Source organism: Rhea americana, unplaced genomic scaffold, assembly GCF_003343005.1.
Source record: "Rhea americana isolate MKP2758 unplaced genomic scaffold, rheAme1 scaffold_26, whole genome shotgun sequence".
In the NCBI taxonomy this organism is placed as follows: Eukaryota; Metazoa; Chordata; class Aves; order Rheiformes; family Rheidae; genus Rhea; species Rhea americana.
The window spans coordinates 6248828-6273967 of NW_028186379.1; the positions used below are offsets into that span (position 1 = coordinate 6248828).

At 36.5% G+C, this 25140-nt stretch overlaps 1 protein-coding gene across 4 annotated transcripts in view; it reads left to right on the forward strand.

Annotated features, from left to right (window-relative positions):
• Positions 1 to 25140, forward strand: part of OSBPL3 (oxysterol binding protein like 3) — a 78976-nt gene that overhangs the window by 40788 nt on the left and 13048 nt on the right. Inside the window, exons 3-16 of one of the 4 annotated variants that reach the window (XM_085307578.1) lie at positions 886 to 1005; positions 1166 to 1219; positions 1480 to 1593; positions 2452 to 2622; positions 5832 to 5958; positions 6931 to 7034; positions 7191 to 7283; positions 7880 to 8036; positions 9199 to 9329; positions 13327 to 13434; positions 16421 to 16555; positions 17248 to 17341; positions 20929 to 21179; positions 23087 to 23224. In XM_085307578.1, the coding sequence (XP_085163704.1) occupies positions 886 to 1005; positions 1166 to 1219; positions 1480 to 1593; positions 2452 to 2622; positions 5832 to 5958; positions 6931 to 7034; positions 7191 to 7283; positions 7880 to 8036; positions 9199 to 9329; positions 13327 to 13434; positions 16421 to 16555; positions 17248 to 17341; positions 20929 to 21179; positions 23087 to 23224 (1797 nt within the window). The remainder of the gene's footprint in view (positions 1 to 885; positions 1006 to 1165; positions 1220 to 1479; positions 1594 to 2451; positions 2623 to 5831; positions 5959 to 6930; positions 7035 to 7190; positions 7284 to 7879; positions 8037 to 9198; positions 9330 to 13326; positions 13435 to 16420; positions 16556 to 17247; positions 17342 to 20928; positions 21180 to 23086; positions 23225 to 25140) is intronic. The other 3 variants (XM_085307579.1, XM_085307580.1, XM_085307581.1) reach the window with 3 other exon arrangements.

Consider the following 25140-nt stretch of genomic DNA (forward strand, 5'->3'; position numbering starts at 1 on the left):
TTTCACATATACAGCAATAGTGCTAYCACATGCAACTTTTTATCAGTTAATAACAATTTCTAGTTCTGCCAAGTCCTATGATAGCTGACTAGATAATTTATAAGAGTGAGATTTCAGATCAGAAGAATTAAAATTTGTATTATATTGTCAATTAGCAGTTTTTCCATGAATAAGAACTTTAAAAATGCCACCAGGTTTATTCTCTATTGTATATTGCTGCACKGTCTTCCGTTTAAGAGTTGCTCACATCAGAAAAGAGATCATCTTTAGATTAGAGATTTAGATGAAGAAGAGTGGTTTTTATTTTTTATTGTCTGTCTTTACCTAGTGTCCCTTGTAGTATTTGCATTGCTTCCCTGGCGTTTTCCTGTATTTGTATTATTTTATTCTTTTACTTTAGGGAGAGAACAACTTACAGCAAAACACAAAACCTTGACTTGCTGACTACAGGCAAAAGAGTGTTATAGAAGAGGTCTTCATTTTCAGTCTTTTACTTCTACCTCATAATGTACAAAATAGCATAGGCTGTTTCCGCCCGTGACAGCGGAAAGCTTTTTATGCTGAACTGTGGCTACCCTGTGGCTATGCACTATGCGTATGTGTAAGTAAAGAGAAAGATATATATATATAATTCTAGTAAGCACGTATATTCAGCAAGAGATGGTGTCAGAAAAATAGCATTTTGCTTAGTTTATATTGTCACACTCAATCTAAAAGAGAATCAGGTCTCTTCGGAGATAAATAACAAAGACTAAAGAAGGATCTAAGGTTAGATTTCAACATTCTTTTGTTTTCTTTTACATACAGCCTTTCACTTCTTGAATCTCTCCTAATAATTCTGTTCTTTGGAAGAAATAAGATCTAGTTTTGAATTTTCTGTTTAAGCAGGACAGCTGGGAAATTGTAGAAGGGCTCCGGGGAGCAATGAATTGTACCCAAGAACCACAGAAGCAGGAAGGCTGCTTGCTGAAAAAGAGGAAATGGCCTTTGAAAGGCTGGCACAAGGTAGGAAAGAAATGTATTTGAAAGCCTGATGTTGTGTGAATGTGACTTGCATGGTATATTGTCATTGCAAAAAGATTATTTAAAAGTAGTTCTTTTAAGAAAATAGGTAAGTTGTTTCCTGATTTTTTTTTTAAAGACTTCTCTGCTTTTCTGCTTGCAGAGATACTTCTTTTTGGACAGAGGGATTTTGAAATATTCTAAATGCAAAGCAGATGTAAGTAGTCCTAAACCCTTTAAGGCCATTACAAGGTAAATACAGTATTTTATCTCAAATATTACTATTTCCGTATTATTGGGGAATGGAAATAAAGTTTCAACAGTTCTAAATATAAGGTTTTTTGGTGAGGAGGAATGATGGCTTTAGCAGTTAGTCTGTCCTTTTGCACCATTGCAGAGTAATCATAGTGGTTTTACTATGGATGTTATTTTTTGTTTCCTTTTTAGGATTTGTTTTATTTATTTTATTTTTTGTAGATAGAGAGAGGGAAGCTTCATGGCTGTATTGATGTTGGACTTTCTGTGATGTCTGTAAAGAAATCAACAAAATGCATAGATTTGGATACAGAAGAGCAGATATACCATCTGAAGGTAGATCTTCAAGATCACTAACTGTTAACCATTTAACCATTTAATCATTAAGTGTGTATAAAAAGTATGCAGCTTCTCTTGCTTTTGCACGTGCTTTTGCTCGCTCCTGTCTGTGCGCATGCTCCCTTTTTTAGAAGAGTAAGAGGTCTGTTAGTTACACTGATAACTTAGTTTTTAGCCATAGCAGACTAGTTTTACACTTTATGACTTGAGAGGCCTTACTGTACTGTTTCATAGTCAGTAACTCTTACAAATTTATTCTATGAATAGAAACTTGGATGATGCCTCATGTTCAGCTGTTTTTTGCATTCAGCATTTTTTTCAGCAAAGGTTATGCCCTTACTGCACAACTGCTTTTACTTCAAATAGTGATATCATGCTGTTCATCTTATCTGCACGGAGTTTTCTGTACAGTTAAAGATAGACTTGTCTCTCCTTTCTTGTGTAATAGTTGGTCTGATTAGCGATTGATGATGTGATTTCCTCACTGAATCAAAATGCCATTAATGCTTAGTTAAACTTTGCTAAATCTTAATAAATGGCAACTATGAAATGATAAATTRAATAGTTTTGTTGTATCATTTCTTTCATTCTAGAAGTTACTAAGCACTGTGTTCTGCATTAATACTATAACTATGGTAATTGAAATTTTTTTCTCTTGAATTTATACGATGACTAATCTGTTGTGTTCAAGCTCATATAGAATACCCTTTAGTAGGAGCATCATTAGAAGAACTTAACTGATGTCTTGTCAATAAAAGTTGGCCAAGTTCGCTGCCTAGCAGGCAGAAAATACATTAGGGTTTTTTCATTAACAATTTTGAATATGAATGTTCTAAAACTTGAAATTTCATGTAGGTGAAATCTCAGGAATTGTTTGATGAGTGGGTAGCAAAACTTCGTCATCACAGAATGTATCGTCAGAAYGAAATCTCCATGTTTCCCCATGATGTCAGTAATCTTTTCTTCCCTGTGTCTTCTACTGCGGAGTCTGTCCCTGGCACATGTGATTCTGTTCCAAGTAGAAAGGTAATGGTTCTGATTTATAGATTAATGAGCTTTCATCAGGGATTAAATTAGCCTGACTTGTGGTTAATAAGTAAAGAACATAATGGAAGAAGTTTGCAGCTATGATCTGAAATGTCAAGAGCAAAATGATATTATTTATATTGCTCCCARGTAGTTGTGTGTGTGATGCTRCTAAAAACTGAGGACTCTCACTTAATACCCAATTTTAAAAGTCATCATGAAAAATATAATTTACTTCATTAAAACCATAAGACAACATTATAAATTTGAAATGTACATCATTGTTTAGTATGTGCTGGTGAATATTAGTGTGGGGACACAGAAGAACATTCAGCTAGAGTTTTTTTTTTTTTCTTAGCTTTTTTCCCATTTATTGTCTGGCTAGTAAGACTTCTTAACTGTTTACATTGATATATCAGACTGTACTCAGCTGAGGAGTATATTAAGTTTATTATAGAGCCAMCATCTGTGACTACTATTTATATTTTTAACTGAGGCAGAAGCATCATTCAGACAAATGCGAGTGTTGTGCTGGGAGTGGATATGTGGTCTGAGTGGGCCCAGTCAGCTGTGCACTCCTTTTTGACTAAAAGCCACCCCTGCTACTTTCACCTGGATACAATCTCCATACCCCAAACAGGCTGCACACTGACTGGCTGGTGTAGCAATAGGTGCTTTATTTGTCTCCTAGCTGAGGTTTTCGTTCCCCTAGCTATATTRGTGTATGTTCTGAGTGGGCTTGTTTCATGTCACACCTACAGCTTAAGAATTTTCCTCCCACTAGCACCTCCCTGGATTGATGGAATTTCTTCTGAGCTCCATGGGGCTTAGTGTATGTCTATAGGACCCTGGAGGGGTTTTGTCACCTTGGAGGAACTGTCTTGTGACTGGGGAAGAGCTTTCCCAGACACAAGCATCTGGCTGGACAGCTTTTTGCTAGCGGCTGGCGGGAGGGCATCTGTGTGAGCTGGCAGCTGAAAGAACAGTAACTCTCCCTCTGGGGATGCTCTCTTCTGCAAAGAGCTGCTGCCCATGGCACCTCAGCGGCTCTAACCGCCTGCTCATCTGACACTGCATCTGCAAGGAACTGGAGAAACCTCCTGGGACAGCTTTGTCCTTTTCTCCCACAAGATGGTTAGGCTGCAGAGGGAGAATATTGAGGGCAAAAGCAGGTCATTGCAAACCTCWTGGTTTCAGTATGCCTGTGCTCTCCAAATAAAGACCATGTGACCAATGTATTTAAAATATGTGCTTAYTGTCAGAAAAGGTAACCATTTCTTSTTTGACATAAAAGACTTTAATTCACTTTTAATCCAGATTTGCACTGTAAAGAAGCCCTTCTTATTTTCATGTGAAAAATAGAAATGGATAGTTCTTAAGCTACAGTTAATCACCTTAACTTTTTTGAAGTTAATGGAGGTTTGCCAATTTACACCAACCCTAGGTTAATGCTAGTTGCTATCAATCCAGTAATTTAAGTTATTTTGAAAAAGATACATCAAACAATCTTTGCATTTTATTTGCTCTTAGAAACACAGAGTCAGTTTTCATGTCTGGGAGAGGGAGTGTATGTGTCTGTACATGTTTACATAAAATACTTGTATTCTAAATCTTAGCACTACTGATCTAAAACAAAAGTATGCTAARTGGAGCTATACCAACTCGATCCATTCCCTGTTTCCTGGCAATGCCTTCTTCCTTCTTCCTTTCTGCTCATGCCCCTAATATATGAATTCTGAAAAAGAGTTTGGTTATATGCAATAGGTTTTGAAGAGACAATCTGGGATTTGCTCACAAAACTTGTATAAATCTAGTTTACATGTATTTGGAAAGRTGCTGGGATGATTGTGTATAGATGACTTTGTGTATATATAGATTACTRAAGCTCACACAGTTACCTTTAGGTACTATTGAAATAGCTACACTATGTAGATTAATAAGAAAGTAAGTGTGTATGTTGATGCTTACTGATATTTGGTACTGACTATATAAATTGGGATCATAATACTGAAGAAGTCACCTAGATAGTACAATCTATTTTACCTTACAACTCAAGATGGTCATTATACTGTGAGTTTGAAAAGGCTAGCTAAGACAACTGCAACTATTACTGAGATACAGAGGAAATTTCCTATGAATAGATTAAAAAGTAGAACTACCTCAGATTTTGATACAAGGTGAGCCAAGAGGTAACAAAGTGTGCAAAGTATAAATCCTTTAGAGAGGAGCCAAATGACCTCGTCAGCTTTTCTCATAACCCTATAGTAAAGTTGTCATGTAATGGTACTTCAAATGAAACAACATATTTAAAACTGATTTTAAATAAAATAATTACATGTTTTGTCAACATCTTACACAACTTCCTGACGTAGGCCTTACTGAAGACAAAAGGTTTCATCRAGTCTAAAAAGTAATTAGGCATTTGGATGACCAGTAGTTGTAGTTGCACTAGAAAAGACAGCAGCATGCTAAGCCACTAAGAAATGAAAATAATACTGCATATAAATCTTTTTCCCATTAGGAACTGCTTAATTGTACTGCTTAATTAGCTCTTATGGAGTCTTTCTAGTATCTTCTGAAGCATCTGAACTGCAGAAAACAAGACAACAGTTTGTAATTTGCTGCTGAGAGGTTGGAAAATGGTGGGGATTTTTACCCRGATAAAGTGTGATCACATATGTATTAGGGACTATCAAGTAAAATCTGTGTTAAAAGCACATGGCCTTGAGTAAAATTTCAGGAAACATCTAGTAGATCTTGCTTGCTTCATTGAAAAAAATACTTCAGATAACTTAAATATAACATGCATATATTTGTCTTCTGGRACTTCTTTGGGGAGAGTGGAAAAGGAAGAGAATGTCCTCCCTTGGTCCTGTGCCAGATCTGGTACTATAATTGTGTTAAATTGACTTAACTGGTGCAGACCTTTGCCATTCCTCAAAATCTAATTTTTAGCAAATTTTGTCTTCCTTTAGTACCTGTTTTTCTACTGTTGGTAGTCAGTTTTCTTAATACAATATGATATCCCAACATTATGTTCAGTGATTGTTCTAATTGTTCTAATCTAGTTCTTAGACTTTGTTGTTGTTGTTGTTGATGTGTTCAGTCYTTGTCAGTGATCATGGACCTCAGCTGCTCGTAGTCAAAACATGCACTTGCAATAATAAAATACTGTGTGTTAAAAATCCATTTGTTCTCCTTTGGAACAGGCAGGCAGCTTAACCAAGCAGAATTCATTGTCAGCTGGAGGCAGCCTGTCATTTTCCTATTCGAGTAATGAGTCCCGGATTCCRTCGTGGCTACAGTCTTCTGAAGACATGGAAAAATGCTCAAGGGGTAATGATATTTGAAGGAAGTTCAAAATGCCCTAATGTGGTTTTACATCATCACAACTTAATAATGATGGGATTTCTGAGATTACTTCCTGTTAATTAAAAAATTAAATTAAAAAAATTACAAAAAAAAAAAAACATAAATCCCCTGATTGTTCCCGATAATGACAGTAGCACAGCATAAGTAGTCATTATACAGTTAAAGTTTTCTCTGAAATTGGGAGGGAAGAAAGGGRTGGTTGTTTATTAATTGGCTAGTCGCTTGTTTCTGAAAGGATTACTAATTTTGGATGTGAGTACTTGAATTTTTAGTACCTCCTTAAAAGAACTGAGTATTTCAATACATTTTCTTACTATTAAAGGTGACTTTATATATATAAAGACTTGAACTTTCTTAAGCTGGATATTCAACAAAAGGGGGAATGTCCAAAATCCAGTCAYTTAAAAAGAATTAGATCTCTGAGTACTTCAAAGTCACCTTCTGTATTTGCTTTCTTAACAGCATGAAGATCTTTGTCACGTTGATAGTGTCTATGTGATACATACTCAGTAAAGTTCTGCCCACCACTGAGCCTCAATTCTAATAAAGAGGAGCCTCACCTCCAGCACTGAATTAACAAGTCTGTCTTGGCATTGGTATACTCCCATAAAGAGGTCTAACTAGTCCCAGGCTGCAGTAATTACTACATTACCCTCACTTTTGCTACCTACTGGGATAAAATACCATGATCATTAGTACACAGGCCATGAAGGTGCATTCCAGTATTTTGAATGTAAACTTGAAGATAGAGGAACACAGGCTCTTCTATCCAGTCATCTACTAATCTACTGTTAGTCCAAGAATAACTTAAGCTAATTAGACTTTTATGTTAAGCTACAAATACAAATCTAAATCAGACTAACCTGTGAATGAACACTCAAACTTAGTGTGTCTGTTACTTCAGAACAACTGAAATTATTTTCTTGTTCAAAACAGACCTCTCCCACTGTCATACCTATTTACTGGAAATGAACCAGCTCTTACAGAGTATGGATGTTCTTCACAGGACATATTCAGCGCCTGCTATAAATGCTATACAGGTTTGTTGTTTAAAAAATGAACAAAAGTTCTCCCTTGCCATTCCAAGGGAGGTCGAGGGAGRAGGGGGGAAAAAAAACACAGGATAAGATAAATCTTCTTAGCTTTTCTAGATTTATGGCAAACCATGTTACTTTTGTCCTGTGTCTTGTTAAAAGGTTGGACCTTTTGAAAGCCCCAAAAAGGAAAAAAGAACACACAGGAGATGGCGATCCAGAGTTGTTGGGAAAGAGACTAAAGGAATGTTACAGGTAATTTCAGCCCTTTCTGTAGCCCTTCTTTCTCCAAATACTATTACCGATTAATTCTTAGCCTATCCAGTTTAGGAAATCTGAATCCTTTTTAAGTAGTCTCCTGTGATAGCTCATCTTAAACAATAATATATTAGACAAAATGCTTTCAAAGACATTGTGTTTGAAATCTGCATCAGGATCTCTGCTGGTTATTGCAGGAGACTGGCCATGAGTTTTACATGGTTTAATCTCTCCCTCTGGAGATGGTGGTGGTTGTTGTTTTTCAGTAGCACAGATCTCTGCAGATAGTTATGAAAACATTTATTTCTAGAGACCATGTTATTAGGTATTTATAAGCAGAGGAAAATAGCGTAGCATATGCTACTGCTCTCTGTGGACTTGTTTCTTTGGAGTTTTGTCAAGTCTCCGCTTATGACATCTTGGGCAAAGTTGCACCTGTGATTTCATTTGCCAGGTGTCATTCATTCTAAACCTATTGCTAACTGACAGGTCTTCCATTTCTGGTGTCTCCAACGTCTAATCCAGGTAGGAACAATAACAAAAGCTTTCTTTAGAGCTTGTAATAACGTCACAAATGGTTATCCTCCTTATAGGTGCCTTCAGTTTTTTCTGCCCCACTGAGACTGCATGCTTCCAATCCTAACTTGTCTACTATAGATTTTGTAGAAGAGAAAAATTACTCTGATGGCTCTGAAACATCATCAGAATTTACTAAAATGCAAGAAGACTTATTTCACGTTGCACATAAAGGTAAATCAAATTCTCTTTCGTATGTGGTTTTACRTCATCACAACTTGATGCAACTTCTGAGATTGCTTCCTGTTTAATCTTAATTTAAAAAAAAAAAAGCCTGACACTTCCCATTCCCCCCCACCCCTCTTTCCTGTAATCCCCTTGAGGAATTGCATACACTGAGGTCTTGAGTTGTTCAGGAAAAAAAAAAAAGGCTTAATCATCAAGTGGCTTTTTAGGACCTTTCTTCCTTTTGTTTTATGTGCTAGAAACCTAGATTTTTACTTTCTGGCAACAAATACAGTCCTAAAATCAGTTGCTATAAATGCAATAGCAAATTATACTGTGTGTGCATGCACATGTATGGGCACATGTATGTTTGTATATTTGGGGTGTTTCACTACACTTCATTCAACATTTCTTGCTGATACAAGGGTTGCTATGGTAGTAACCTATTTTTAGTGACTACAGAAGAGTAAAATCATGTAAAGCAGCTGGAGGGGTAGCTTGACTAGAAATCTTTTTTTTCTGCAAAACCATTTTTCATTAGCAATGCTTGGCTCTATCACCCTTGCACCAGAAACGTTTTTATTGTTCAYGTGATCTTGGTAACAAAGGCATTTGTGCATTTATATCTGAAAGCCTTTTGGAAGTATTGATTTTGCCTCCTTCTGTTCAAGATGATAACTGATGTTATCATAAGTATTCTTTACTTACTATGGCATAATAGCTGCTTTCTTGATTTTTTTTTCTTTCTTTCTTGCTTGTTTCCCCTCTGCCCTCTCCCTTCCACCTCTTTCCCTCTCTTCTATCCTGCTGAAATTCTTAAGGGAATGTGGAATAGTCATGACTGACTGAAGATTCAAGCTAATTGGGGAACAAAAGCAAGTGAAGAGCAGATGTGGTTAGTTAGTTTTGCTGCCATCTGTCACAAATAATCAGAGCAATTTTGAACGTGGCTAATATAGTCAACAGTGTGGCATTCACCATAAACATTTCTACTACTAAAATATCTACCCTATAACCTTGATTAATATCACTTGTTTTTAACCCACTCTACATCTCAACCTAAATTCTGGTTTCTGTAACCATAAATAATGTTTCGTTGAAGTTTTATTTAACATGTGTGTATACAATTGGTAGTTGTTTTTAACTGTCACTTTTTACAAAATGATTCTAGTTTACTTCACCTTGAAGTCGGCTTTCAGCACCATATCTGCAGAAAGAGAGAAGCTGAAGCAGATGCTGGAACATGATGCCTCCTTGTCTCCATCTGCACAAATAGTTGGCTTGAAGAATGCCTTAACATCCGTAAGTGACATGCTGAAGTTCAACAAGCTTCACTGTCATCAGTTACCATTTTTTAATTTTGTACAAGTTAATACCTGTTTCTTTAGTATCTATTCTGTGCTAGAATTTTCAGAAGCATAGTGCATTATTATATATAGTGCTGTTCAGAGACTTTTTCCTAAGTTATAAAGAAATTGTGAAATCACTAACATTTGACAGATTGATGGGTGTTCAGTATAATCTGCATGATTTGATGTTAGGTATCAGAGGGCTGCTCTGTGATGAAGAGTCTGCATTCTGAAACATGTATTCTGTTTTTATCACTCAAGTCTGGTAGGTTGCAGGGTTGTGAGTTGTTTTTTCTCTCTTCCTAAATATCACTCAGGTAGTAATAACAGAATTTGGCGTTAAATCAAGGCTGAAGAGCACTTGTCTGTCCCTTCTAACTCATCTGAGCTTCACTGTGCTACACTGTGATACTGCAAAGCAGATGCAAGTACACTTTGTCTATAGTGGTTTGCAACTGTTAGTTGTCAGAAAGCAGCAAAGGAGCTCATATAGCAGAGTTCTAATGACAAGAGATTGTATTTTTAGAAAGATGTTTTTCTTGGTAGGTATGTTTTGGTGGTGGTGTNTTTTTTTTTTTTTTTTTGGTAGTTGCTTGAGACCAGAACTTCCAGGTTGGTCAAAATTGGATGAAATAGCCAAACAAAATGTGGAGAGAGCTGAAACCTTTTGCTTAGTAACTATGTTCACTCACTTGCACTTCTTTGCTTTTGGCTTTCAGATGTTCTGCTTCTGATATCTGGGTAGATGGCTTTCATTTTTTTTCCAATTTTAATTGCCCGTCACTTTTACATCAAAAACAGTTGTTAAGGTTTCTGAACAGAGTGTTTTTGAACACTCACTTGAGTATTGTATTTTTCTTCCTCCTGAGCAATGAAATGATGTTGTCCATCTTCATCCTTTAAATATCCCTTAAAAGTCATGCTCTTGGATCTTATCATCTGATACTGGAAAAGCCTTCCATAGGCCATCCAGAAATCATCTGTGAACACTGGCAGCTCTTTCAAGCAGAGTTTAATACCTATGTAAGAGCTATTAGCCYGTGGATCTTTGTAAAGCCGGGGTGCCAACAGAAATTTTCTCACCTCGTACAGTAGAGCATATGAGAAAGGAATGAGTTTCCTTTGAGGACCTCTGGAAACTCAGATATGCTCAACTTGCATATTTCTCAGACTGCTCCTTGGAAGAGAGCCCTTCCTTGGTGAGTTTGACTTAGTGTCTGTGGCTAATTTCAATTTGTTTTCTGTGCAAGAGGAACAACAACAACAACAAAAAAAGACTTGCAGGTTGAGAGTAATCAAGCATAAAGTTTGTTTTGCTCTCTCCACTGGCAGGGGAGTAAAAATGAACAGATTCGAAYTGGATGAAGCATTTTTCACTTGCAAAATTGGCCACTATTCTTCTGCCTCTTTCTCGTTAAGACAGTCTCCTTGACCTACACGCAGTCCTAGAAAAGTAAATAGTCAGTGGGGAAAAGCACAGTCTGTGTTACTGTATTACWTTTATACTGTGTATAAAAGTGGGTATGATACATAATGCTGTCCATTTGATTGCTTGTCAGAGGGAATGGTAAATGTCTATGTCCTGAATTCAGAACATCCATATGTAGAGTCAGAAAATAATTCCTCTCCCTGCCACCATCGCTTTGAGCCTACTATCATTCCCGATCCCAATAATACATCCACAAAAAGTGCTGTTGAAATCAGAAGTATTTTGGGGAGAATGTAGAAGCGTAAACAGAAAAGGTTTTCCACATCCTAGTATTGATTTAAATCATGAAATYGATTCAGATCACAGAAGTGGGCAGTAGATCAGTCTTCAGTATTGTTCCAATCATCAAGAGGTATGTTGTGTGTGTTTTTTAATAAATTTAATAGATGGAAACAGGAAGAATATGTGTTGTAAGGGTGTTGGCAGCACCTTCACTTCTGTACTGGAAATACTGGAATTGTGTTTGCAATACAGGGAGATTTTTTTTCCCCTTTCATGGTTAAAACTAGTAGCTTTTATTGTGGCTTTTATATATTCTTTTTTTATATATATATATATGTGTATATATACACACATATATATACACATATATATGCTTTTATTGTGGGCATGGCTGTGTTCTCTTCCTATAAGTCAACTCTAAATGACATCTGACCTTCAAATGCATGCAGCGTAAGTAGCCAGTACCTGAGTTTGCAATAGAAGTTGTTTTTTCCTTCTGATCATTTTCATTATAAGACTATTAGGACACAAATTGTACCTCTCTCTGGATATAGTATTAGAACTGGGTACATCCACAAGCTGTAGAAAGTCTTGGAAGACAAGGAAAAGGTATTATCATAAATGACTATCTGTTGGTGTTCTGTCTAGTGTTCGAGAGTGTGTGTGTTTTTTTTTTTTTTTTTTTTTTTTTGAGTCTACTGATAGAAGTTGTTTTAATTCACCCATTCAAATGTGTGAGGTGGAACTCACCTATGAGCAAGATAAAATGATTCTGACCAAAAAGTATGGTTGCTATGCAATAAGTTTTGGCTGCAGCGAGCTACTGTAAAAGGAACAACCTAGAAGTCCGATGTAGAGGAAATCGCKCACCCAGGAGGAGTTGTTTCATGTGGTTTCTGCAGACTTTCCAGTGCTTAAAGTTTCCTACCTTATCCATATTGTTTTTGAGACTAAGAAAGCATGCAGGAGTCTTGAGCACATGTCCAAAGTTCAGTGTGTTTTAGGTGATGCTAAATAGAAAGGTAATCTTGCCTGCTCTGTTTTACTTTAGCGTGAAACCTGTGTGAAGTAATATTTTTAAGTGAAAAGGAGAAACTCATCTGTTATACAGTTTTGTGATATTATATATAGTTGTAATAATGTGAATGATAGATTTTTTTGTTGATAGATTTGTTGATAGATTGTTTGTAGGAGTGTCTCCGTTTTTCAAATGGAACAAAGAATGGGCTGTTTTACCTTTATCTGTAGAGATTTCTATTATAATAGAAATAATTTAAAGCAATATTTGCATATAATTTCAAAGCAGTAAAACATAATACTATTGCAATACAGTATTAATATATAAATAGCGTAGAGATGTAATATTAATACCTAAATTGTATTTAATGCAAATACAAAATGTATTTACATTAAATACAACTGTGTCTTTTGGGGGAGGAGGGAGGAGAAGCTACTTTTATTGATCTTGGCCATTTTCAAACTACACAGGGGAAAGCTACATGACTTTCCTTGTTTTTTTGGTTTGATCCCCCAGAGGCTACTCACCATGTTCAGTGAAACTGGCCTTCTGTCATTGCTGGAATTTTGGGAAAGAAAATGTTTGTCATGTTTAAAGGTTATCTTTCATTCTTTCAGACTGTTTTCTCTATCCTTGCCTAGTCCAGTAGTACAGCTGTGGTTGCAGTGCAGTAGCAAATGGAGAAGATAGCTTTGTTTTACAAGTCAGTCCCAAGTTAAACTTATTTCCCTCAGCTTTCTGCTGACAAAGAAATATCAGTACATCAGGTTGATGGGAAAATGAAACATGTCTCTGGCTGATGATAAGAGTATAAATTAACAGTGAGAGAGGTTAGACTGGGGTAGAGGTATAGAAGTTGGAAATGAACCAAGATGCATAAAACAGGTTTATAACTTAATGAATCAGCTTGCAGAACCTGTGACCTGTAACAGCCTCATATTCCTAGTCTCTTAAGTTGAAATGTCCAAGTTCCCTTTGGCTTTTGTTCTCCAGTTTTATCTTTTCTCTCACACTGAACAAAAATAGTTTTAATTTGAGAAGTAAGCAACATGGTTTGAAGCATTTATAATAAATGACTTGCTGAAATGGTGAAAGCCTGTTTGATGATGTTTGTTTTATACTGCACTTTAAATACTATTCTCCCCTTCTTGCACAATAAAGCCACTGTTCAAATTAGTTGAGAGAACTTCATAGCCCCGATATTTTTGTTAAATGTTCCAGGCAATAGCACAAAACACAGATCTTAAAGACCGGTTACGCAGAATACATGCAGAATCTATGATCCTTGATTCAGCATCTAATGCAAAATCAAGTCCAGATTTGGTGAAGGTGGGTATGGTTTTCCTCTTCCAGTGATGTCCATTACCTCAACCCCCTACATCTAGATAGTGTTGCATAGCTGCATCTTGTCTTGATCTTCATGTCTTCCCTGCAGCATATTGTGTTAGCAAAAAGAGCCTGCTTTCATAGTTATGAATTATTTTGGATGATGCATTATGTAATATTTAAAGACTTTCCCTATGGGCAGTTTTCCTGAGCRCCCTTCCATTGCTTTTTGCTAGTGGCTCCTGTTTTCTCCCTCAGCTCTTGCGTGCTTCCCATTCAGCATGAACAAAGCTTTCCCAGTGCTTTCTTGGTGTTAGTTTTTCTCTCTACCTTTTTCCCATGTTACTTTTCAAGTTCTRTAGTTCTTTCTGTTGCTAATCTTAATACTGTTATCCCAGAAGACAGGATAACAGTGTGTCTCATTTAAGGTTTAGAAGCATTATTGAACASTTTTATAAAAAGAACAGAGTGAGATGCAGAAATAAGAGCTCTTTCAGCCATTTAATTCTCTATGTGTGAAAGCAGGATGTTAACCAGATAACCAGTTTGAGATACGTGGATGTTCAGACAGTTTTTTTTCTCGTAGTCACAAAATGCATATGAATATGGTGTATTTATATTCATGGCATCTAGATCTTAATGGTGCTGAGGGAATGAGGGAAGCAAGGACTTTTTCTGATGGATTTTTTCAAATATTAACTGATACAGAAATTTCTGTTGTGCTTGATATAAATCTGTCATTAGAAGTTAAACATGTCATGTTGGGTTTTTTTCATTATAATGAATTATTTTCTTTCATTTTTATAGAGTTTAGTCATTCAGTCATCTTCTGGTATTACGTTTTTAAAAGAGCTGGGTTTTGATTATATACTTTGATGGGGGGAGTAGTTGATCATTCAAATGGCTTGTTCTTTTAACCCTGTGAGAATTTTARCAGTACTTTGGCTGATATCCAGCGAAGCATTAATGCATTCTTTTTACTCTCAGCAGTTCATTTTCTTATTTAGTAGAAGTCCTTGCAATGACAGTAGATTATTTCTGAAACACATTCTATACAATACAGGCAGACATGCTAAAACACCTTTCAAAAGGTCCTGTAAGGACCTTTCATTCACAGATTCCCTATGACATGGTTTTGGATGGAACTGAAGGGCAAAATGACTTATACTGAAAAAGTTTCATCTTAATAAGGCTTGACYGAAGATATAGTAGCACTGCTGTGAAGAAGACAAGTTCGCTGCACAAAACTTTGCTCTAACTGATCCATCAAGTGCTGTGATAGAGCTCGGAAAATTGCAGCAAAATAAACAAGCTTCTCAGGCCTTTGTGTTAGATAAACGTTTAGTTTGTCTATTGGGCAGCTTATGTTGTGGTTTACTGTGCCAGAGCTGGAGTAGAAAAGAAGGCAAAATGAAACTTTCAGGTAATAAATACAAAAAGTTACTGTTCTTTTATGAGGCTTTTCTGCTSACTTTATCTCTCAGATTAAAAGTAGTATTAGAAAGCACTTCCAGTAACAATAGTCACATATATAAGATTTTTTTGACTTGTAGGTCAGTGCCTCTGCCTTCCCACAGAAARAGGTTGAGGTTGCTTATTTTCTTGATGATTCACCAAGAACGTATAAGAAAAACAGCTTTTATCTGCTAACAGTTTGGTTTGTTACTGTTCTACTATTAGCAGCACATGCYAAATAGCATTCCATACTATAGTAAAATCTTTCAGTGCAAATGCCTCAAAAGATGATTCATCATGTTCGATTATAGACTGATCAGAGTAAGTGCAATTTGCTCACTGTGTATGCTCTTCTAAAAGTAAAACTGCAATGTTTTATTAAGTACAGGCAATCTGGGACTGACTGATAAGAAGGAACAAATGTGCTGTAAGAGTGAAAATAGTGAGATATTAGATGCCTGAAAACTGCTGCAGGTGCACAAGTGAATTGTGATATGTTATTACTAGTTAAGCAGATCAAGTCTTTTGTGGTGTCCTACAATCAACATTCATCCACTTGAAATGTATTCCTGCARAATTGTGATAGTGAGGGCAGTCATAATCACTAGTTAGTAAATCATCTCCTGCAGAATGAAGCTTGAAAGTAGCAGCTAATACACTCCTTTGGGCCAGCTGGCCTTTCTTCTTTAGTATTGGTGGAGTTATCAGGGAAAGCAATAATGCCCAGTCCTCTCCAAATATTTTACTACATTCACAGGATGAAACAACGAGTCTTACTGTTCATCTTATCTTTGGTAGACAAYCTTTTGGAACCTTGCCAACCACCTATACAGCGCTTAGGGCTTGCATARTAAAAGGTACTGAAATCTCTATGGCAATCAAATACGACTGCTGCTCCAAGAGCAATGTCATTTTTGTGGCTTTGGTAATGTGCTGTTTCTGGTTAACAGAGCATTACTTCAGGTGTAGATTTGACTACTTTCCATCCTGCATTAATAGATCTATTGGAGAAAGAGAGCTAGGAAGGCAGTGCTGTTTATATAGAAAGCTGCTTTGCCCCTCTGAATTTTGCGTGCCACTACACTGCAAACTTTGCATTAAGGGAGGAAAAGAGCAAATCACTTGCTGAGATCAGAAGAGAATCTGAATCTTCTATGTAAAATAAAGCGGCAGGGATTTTGCTGTTTTGKGGGATTTCTCATGATACACTTGCATATATCTGGCTAAATAAATCACTCATATAGCACTGCATTGTTGTATCTGATTTTTGAAGGAAAATAGATGTGCACATGCAGTGCCATAACCGATTTACTGAATATGCATTGCTTGCTTTCTTTTTTTTCTTCATTTTGGTCTATCTTTCCCTTGTTTTTAGTCCCATCTTTGAAACACATGCTACCTCTCAAAAAATTGCAGAGGACCATGTGCAGTCTTCTCCCAGTATTTTACAGCCCTTTAAATTACATATCTGTAGATTTGAATTTATGAATGCTATCTGATACTTTTCCTCTCAAAACTTGTTTCTTTTAAACAGGAAAATTCAAGAAAAGAAAGCAAAGGTCTGGTTCACCAGATCTCCAATGAAAGCAGACTGTCTGTTGCTGACTCTCTCACAGAATTTTTTGATGCACAGGAAGTCCTGCTGTCTGCTAGCTCTTCAGAAAATGAGGTCTGAGTACTAAGATTAGACATCATTCTGATGTAATTCATTATCTACTACTTGAACTTTAGTCCTTCTAAGTGCTAATTGCAAATCAGATGACTGTCAGAAAATGAAATCTTTTAAAAATTAATATACCATGTGTATTTATTTGTTGCTATTTTCTCTTCACAGTAAAATGTAATAAGTATTACAGAGAAATCTTAGATGCCCATTGAGGAAAATGTCAAATAGGTAGTTGTGCATAGTGTAGTATGTAGATATTGTGTATATTGTGCCTTGACTTATCATACAGATACTTAAGAAATTGTATCAGAGAAATATATATTTATACCAGTCTTTGTGGTAGCTGCAGGTTACCTTGGGGCTAATGCCATGAATATTGAAACTTAATAGTGCCTTTTATTACCTCTCTAGGACTCCATAATAATCTCAGGTTTTCATAGAAAGAAAGACTTAGCTGCAGGGTCAAAGAAGAAGAATTTTTTCCACTGAAAGAATAGTTGAATTTGTCAGTGATGGTGATCTCTCCCAAATTCAGTTTTGTTTCAGGCCTGCTTAGTGCTTTTCAGCAATACTGAAGCACAATGTAAACAGTACAAATCTGTTAATAATTGCAGTTGAAATAACAATTCRAATGTGCATATGGGATTATTTTAATGAGTGACGTACTTTGCTTTCTTTCCCAACCCCACACTCAGATATCAGATGATGACTCATACGTAAGTGATATCAGTGACAATGTCTCAGAAGATAACCTAAGCAATGACATGGAGAATGAAAGGCAAACTTTAGGTAAGTTCAGCATTTTGTTGTTGTTGTTCAGTGTTGTGTTCTGATAGGTTTTGTTTCTTTCCTTAGTTCTTTTTTTCTTGTCTTTCTGCAAGTTACGTAGTACCACAGGTTTTGAGATGTAAACAGCCAGTGTTTTCTCTTTTACAGCCTCAGATTGTTTTCGAACAGCACAGTCTGGCTAATCTCATTAACAAGACCAAGGCACAGTTGTTTAATAGGATGGTGGTTCTGTATCAGTAGAAAAACACCTATTTTCCTGCCTTCTCTGGTGCTACTGCAACTTGTCAGTTTTTTTCATGGCCATGGGATTTTTTTCTAAACTAGAAAACCGTAGCTGCTGCTTTTTCTTCAAGAAGTAATTTTCTTTTTTCAGTCTATTTTCAATCTTGCCATTTAACAACCAAATTCAAAGTTGTGTTGTTTTTAACAGAATCCTTAGTGTTTAAAGGAACATGAAAATAATTACACACCAACAGGTCTAGTGTGAGACCATAAGACTTTTCTTAGCATTTTTTAATCATGTTATTCTTGTTAACTAATGTACTTATTTATCAGTCTTGCTAATTGGAGATAGAATCAAAAGAGGGTGAGGATCTGGTCATAATGTATTAGCTATGTTGCACCTTCTCATTTCTGCCAACTGGAACATGCTTTCCACTTTCAAGTGGAAAGAGTTCATTCAAACTCTTGAAGTTCAAAGTTCATTTTTTCTAATATCAATATATTTCTATCTTCAATAATGTTAACGGTGGCTTCTTGCTAACAGTGCTCTCTTACTAGCAGATATTTCCCAGTCATCCTCAAGGAACAATGGAACCTTATGAGCGTAGGCCAGTTTGAAATGCCTGGAGACCTGTTGTCTTTTGTAACTGTTTAAAAATCAAGATTCTTTCCTTTAAGATAGGAAAGAATTCAGATTAACATTGCTTGTGATCTGGGCTTTAGAACATTGCAATAATGTGGCTGTTCAGCTTCTACTTGTAATATCATCAGAGCTCTTCTGTATCAACAGCACTTCCACATGCTTCTGGTAGCTGCTGTCTCTGTGCTTTGGACAGCCTGCCACTCCTATTAATAATCAAACTTGATACCTTTTTAGACATGGGCTTTAGCTGAACTAGAAGCTATGGATTATGATGAAATCTTCTAGCCACTGTAATAGCGAAGGTCAGACCAGATGATCATAATGGGACTKTTTGGCTTTAAACGCAGTGTTGCTGCTGCCCGTTTGTCACAGCACTTGCAAACTAGAACTGAATGAGTCTGTCTTTTTTTCCTGGGGAATTGGTGGAGCTGAAGGGGGGAGAAAGGGGTAGGGAAGGATTTATTGCATAAAAAACTTGGCATCTAAATAACTTCTCTGATTAATCTAACCATTGAGGAAGCACCAGAAACATTAAAGGGGATCGGTGAGAGCTGTTTGGTCTGTATCCCAGACAGGAAGATTCCATTTAGGTGTATAGATGAATACAGTCTTAGATTTCAAACCACCTGCTGCATGCTTGAACCATGTACATTTTTTTTGAAGGCYTGTCATATTTTCTGTTGCATTTTTTTTCTTTACTGTGTCTTGTAGAACTCTTCTTCTGTGACTGGTGAATGGAGCCTCACTAGTTTACCCCAGCTGAAGGACTGGTCCAGAGTACATGATTAAGTTGATACATACTCTGTGTGTAATTAGAAATTGGCAAAGGACGTGGCCTAATCCCATTTCAGAGAGCTCTTTTGACAAGAACAGATTACTAGCACTTTTCTTCCTCTTCAGATGTCCCCTTACTCCTGAGATGTTTAAGAAAACATCCTTTTTGTTTTTGGCCTCTACTGATATTGAATAAAATTTTCCGACAGGGAGCTATAGAAGCTGATCTCTTAGAAAAGACAATCTTAACAGTATAGTTGTTTTAGGTAGGTTTTCTGGTTCCTAATGCCTGTGGGCTTTTTATGCAAAAAGGAAGAGTTTGTAATGAAAATAGATTTGCAATAACTCAGTCACAGCAGATGTTAAGATTTCTGGTTTTGTCTGTGGCAGGAAAGATAGAAAGTTCTTCCTCAAAATTTTGAGGATGCTAATTACACTTGAAAACCTCCCTCTGAGGTATTGGCTAGCATGCCAGTGATGGGGAAGTAAACCCTTGTGGTTATCTGCTCTTTGTCACTGTTGTGAGCACTGTTGGTATTTTGCTTCCCTCAGTGTAACAATTGAGCAAGTAATGGTCGAGATTGTGCATTTAAGGGCAGTGATTCTTTGGGCAGGAGAGGTTTGCTGCCCTATGCTGTTTCCATCCTTCCAAGACAAAGCTATCTGAGGAAAGCCATAAAAAGTTTTTCCTTATGTTCAGCAAAATTCTTTTGCTGTGAGGGTGACGAAGCACTGGAACAGATTGCCCAGAGAGATGGTAGAGTTTCCCTCTTTGGAGATACTCGGAAGCCATTTGGACACAATCCTGGGCAACGTGCTGTAGATGACMCTGCTTGAGCAAGGGGATTAGACTAGATGATCTCCAGAAGTCCCTTCCAACCTCAACCGTTCTGTGTGTGATTCCATGTGTGGGCATGGAATTCCGTATTAGGCCAGGGACTGAGTGACTGAGGCTATACCCAAAGTCCGCCAAATGGCAGCTTCTGCTAAGGCAGGAGCTTTCTAGGTGCTTCCACACATGTAAAGGTAAAACATGTTGATGTAGTGGGGAGCATATTCCTCTCCGTAATGAGATTTATTTACAGCTAAGGAWTATAATCTTTTCAGGCCAATGCCTCTTACAAAGATATGTAGCTCTATTCTAATTGTGCTACAAAGCATTTCATGGCATGCTTGGAACGATATACTCTGCTCAGATTGCTTTGACACACCAACAGATAGCTCAGATATTCATGTGGCTATGTGAGTCCTTCTTTTGGATCATCAACTAGAGTTGCTTCCATAGCTCTAGAGTTGCTTTAGCTTTTCCACCCTTAAAACAGGTCACTTCTCCACCAATATATGGGTGTATCTACAAGCCAATACCACTAAAATTTTTAAAATGCTTAATACTATGAGGGTTGTTGTAGAAAAGCCTGCATGTAAACTTGTCACACAGTAAATTTCCCTGGTAGGAGTATTCAGATAAATAGGAGGAGAAATATAGGAGATGTTTTAACGCTTGGATCTGAAAGTTGCACCTTGCCTTCTGCGGAGTGTCAGTTTAATTAAAGCTCTGTCAAGGAGGGAGGTTTTATGTCACTTAAATGTATAGGAATGTATCTCTYTTACAAATGAGATAGTTATAATACTCTTTCAAATTCAACTGAAAGTCTTTTTATAACCTTTAAGAGAAGGAAGGCAATTTTGCTTTTGAGTATGTATGTTTCATTTGTACCTAGAATTTACATTAGTTAAAATTTATTGAAATTRAAATCTTGCTCTTAATTTTAACATGCTATAGCAGGGTGTCTTTAAACTGCAAGAGGAATATTTGAATGAARTATGGGAGTGGAAGGAAGTTTTGACAGAAAAAAAGGAATGTTTAGTTCCTTTTGCAAATGTGTATTAAAATATCAGCTATAAGTAAACAGTGAATTGATTAATTTGTTTTCCCATTTCCTTTCAGACTGTATTTCTGAAAGTGGAATTGGATGCCATTCGAAACGGAGAACATGTTTACCAGCTCCATGTCCTAATACTAGTAACATCAGCCTATGGAATATCCTGAGAAATAACATAGGAAAGGATCTCTCCAAAGTGGCCATGCCTGTTGAACTAAATGAGCCACTTAACACCCTTCAGCGTCTCTGCGAAGAGCTGGAATACAGTGAACTGCTAGATAAAGCGGCGAATACACCTGATCCATTTGAAAGGATGGTAAATGTTTTATTCCAAATATTTAGTGGTATTGAATATAATCAAAATGGAGTACAAACAATCTGCCAAAGAAATGAAGATATTCTGTTCCATTTTTCTCACAGCTGGGAGGCAGACTTTCCAAAGTGAACACTGTGATACAGCGCATGTGTCTGTGCATGCGTAAGCACCCAGGTTTCGATTCTTCTGTGTAATTTCTGTTGCTTTAACAAGAAGCAACTCTTCTCAAGTGCCTCACTGTTCTGTAATATTAAACAAAAGAAGTTTAGGTCTGTTTACCAAGTTTTCCTCTCTAAGATTAAAWATTTACAACAAAAAGAAGGGTTTGAGCTAGTATATACTTCCCTTGTGCATGTGATGGCTATGATGTGTATGTACATAAAGAACACTGTGTCTTTCAGCAGTACACTACTGTGATATCTTTACATTAACAAGATGAGCTCACTTGGTTTTATTAACTGATTTGTGTGGTTTTGGAGGTTGTTCTGAAATGTTCAGGATTTCAAAACTTAGCAATACCTGAATATATAGAGTATAATAATGGTTTGTCTACTTCTAGTGCAGAACACTGAATTCAAAATTTGGCAAATGAGCAAGTGAAAAAAACCTTTCAACTACGTTTTTCTTCCAATATATAAGCCTGTAAGTAAAGGATTAAAAGCTCTCCAAATTCTCTTAAATGAAATYTACAGATTGTCCTTTAAACTGAATCAAACCTTTTTCAGCTCAACACATCTTATGTTAAAGGCTATTAATGAGCGTAAATAATTGTATTATAAATCTAATTTGGGAAGACTCTTCCTTTCTGACACTCTGCAAGGATTATAATTCAGTATCAAGCAGATTAAATTGTCGTGTATTTGCATACAATGAAAATAAAGCCCTCTTCAGAGAGCAGAGGGTGTGCCTCTTAATTGGATTTTTAGATGCACAGGTTTTTTTGTTGTTCTCTTGAGAACRTATGTTAAAAGAAAAAGGAAATGAGCAATAGTTCTTTCTATAGAAGTGAAAACAAGCCTTTTTGCTTTTTTTCATTCTCCCAAGTGTTGGGAAACTAAAACTCAGGATGGAGTACTTTTTGCCTTGGAGGAATTTCCAAGGCAAAGATAGTTAGCTGTTGGATAGTAGTTGCAATAGTTTACTTTAGAATGACTCTTTCATGGGATGAGTTCCTGAGACCAAAAGGAGAACATCTACACTTTCACAAGATGAGGAAWAAGGAATGAAAAGGGAGAAAAATGGTGCAGAGGAGACATAATCAAGGTCTGCTGAACAACCCCAGATTCTCATTCCTCATATTTAGGAGTTATGCTGACCTCACCGTAGCAATTTGGAAGGAACACCTCTGTTTCAATCACAGAAAATAAAAATTTTGTTACTAGGTAGTAGTCAGCGTGCAATAGACAAATGGCAGTTCAAACTAATGCATAAGCCGTAGAAAATTCTGTGAAAATTCATCCAGTATTACTTGTGCCCTGTATCAAAAAAGAATAGCTGGTAGATCCATAGAATCGGGAACCATAATTGCARAAGGCAGTTATAATACAGAATCTTAGAGTGATTTCTAAGCTTATAGCTTTTTACTGTGTATATTTCAGTTCTTCAGAATGCTATGTTGTTTCAGTGTTCAGAAATATAATTTTCAATTGATGACGTTTTTGTAGTGTTTTACACTAACAGTTTCATCACTGGACCTCTGAAAGGGCTGTCTGGAAGAATAAATAATTCTGTAATATTTGAATTAATGCTTAACTTGTCATATGCTTATATATTTTTTTCCATCATTTACAGATTACATAGAATTTGATTCAAGTCAAGACTTCCCCCTCCGTTGTAAAATCAATGTATAGTAAAAATGGTGTATGGTTGTAGTTGTTTAATTAAAATTCTGTGCATGTTATTCCCAGGTGTACATAGCTGCATTTGCAGTATCTGCCTATGCCTCCAGTTACTACCGAGCTGGAAGCAAGCCTTTTAATCCTGTGCTTGGAGAAACCTATGAATGTATTCGTGAAGATAAAGGTTTCCAATTTTTTGCAGAACAGGTATTATATACTACAATCCTTAAATTTACTGTTTGATAGACTGCTTAATTCTGAATGCATGGCTGGAATCCTCTGGAGTTAATAGCAAAATACAAAATTACTTTATAAAACCTGAGCACAGCAAAATCAAGGGACATTACAGAATTGTAAACGAATGAAATTGATTCATTCTTTGAGGAAACCCRTTTAATTCTGGGATGTCTAATTTTAACAGTGCTATCTGATCAGGGCTATAAATAGCTTTCATGTTCTAATCACATTTTTATGTTTAGGATCATTAAAAACATTGCATTATCTTCAGCTGTTTAATGTCCTCTTATATAAGGAGTGTAATAAGAGTCGGACAGCCAGTAATATTTTCTGTGGCAACCTGAATCTTTCTCTTCCCTATCTAATCRCTTTGTGGGCCATGCCTTTCAAATCCTGGTACAGGTTAGTAGTTGAAGGATATATACAGCACATCAAGATCTAAGTGATGCTCTAAATAATTCCCCAAAYGGAGAATAATTATGAAGCATGGGTGCAGAATACCTAAACTTAAACTAGCCAAGTTACCAAAAGAGCTAAGCTTGAGACACATGTTAAAAAGAGATTAAACTTAATGTGATGCCTATCAGGATAAGAATGATTAAAAGTTATCTCATTCCATATAGACATAACAAAAAGTTATGAAAAGTGAGGCGGRTGGGGTTGCATAACTTTGAAATTTGATCAGAGAAAGCCTTCTAAGAGGCTTTCTTTAGGAAATCGAGTTTTTTGACGAACTCTGAAGATAGAACATGACGTACAGACGTTATACAACTGATGAGAATGCTGTGTGATCTTCCCCTAGTCTCAGGAAATGAGTCACTGGCCTAAGCAAAATAGGAAGGGCAAGTACTGAATTTTAAAGTTCTGGTAACACATCTGATTCACTATTTTATTMCAATTCTAAGATGATATATAGAGCACCAGAGTTACCCACATAACAGCAAATTGGAATAACAAAGTGACAAATAAAGCATTGTAGTGAATGTAATGTTAATTTGAATGAAAGGAAAAGTTTTTCCCCTGAATATTGGATAAGTCAGTACAAAGACTGCTCTTTCTAAAAAGGAATTTTAAAACATTGAGGACTTGGGCTGTTAATRACTATTGTTCTTGTATGTGCAATAAAGGACATTTTAACTTAGAAAGTGGTAAARTTAGTGCGTTAGTGTGTTAATATGAATTGAGGAATACTAGGAAGAGAGGTCTGTATATGAGGAAGGAAATTTCATGCAGCTTGCAAGCATTAAACCTTTTCTTTGTATCAGAAACTGTTGCTGATTACTTGTTTGAGCAAGCATTTTGATAATTGCTGTAAATAACTTACAGTGTAGGTACTCATTAGGTAATTCATGTAATATGCAAAATGTGAAAAATTGTGGGGATTCTATTCTCTCTCTAGAATGAGTATAGAATAACCTCTACTTTGTCTCTGTGAACTTGTTCTGGAATTATAACAGTTTAAGTGAGAGCTAGGTGTAACCCATGAATTATAGTGATATCTGGGGTTAATCTGGGTGAAGTAAATCAGAGATATAGTGTTGCCCTGGGTGAATTAGGATGTAATTGAGAGTAGTTAGTACTGGGGGGGGGGAGGGGGTCTGCTTTTTGGGTTTGTTTTTGACCAACTGGAGATTAAGACCTGGATGCCTGTGGAAAAAATGCTCGGTAACAAATTTGAAAAATGAGTAGCAAAAGAAGTAAAACTGCATTTGAGCCATATATGCAGTTAAGAAATGAAATTCAGAGTAGGAAATAGCAACTCTACTTGAAAATTAAGTCGTCTTTGTCAAAATAACAGTAGGCGTTACACATCAAAGAAGTTTATCCAGGTCAGTTCTTAGTCATGTTCACCCAGAGGAGAGAATGGACAGCCAAGAAATCTGGCT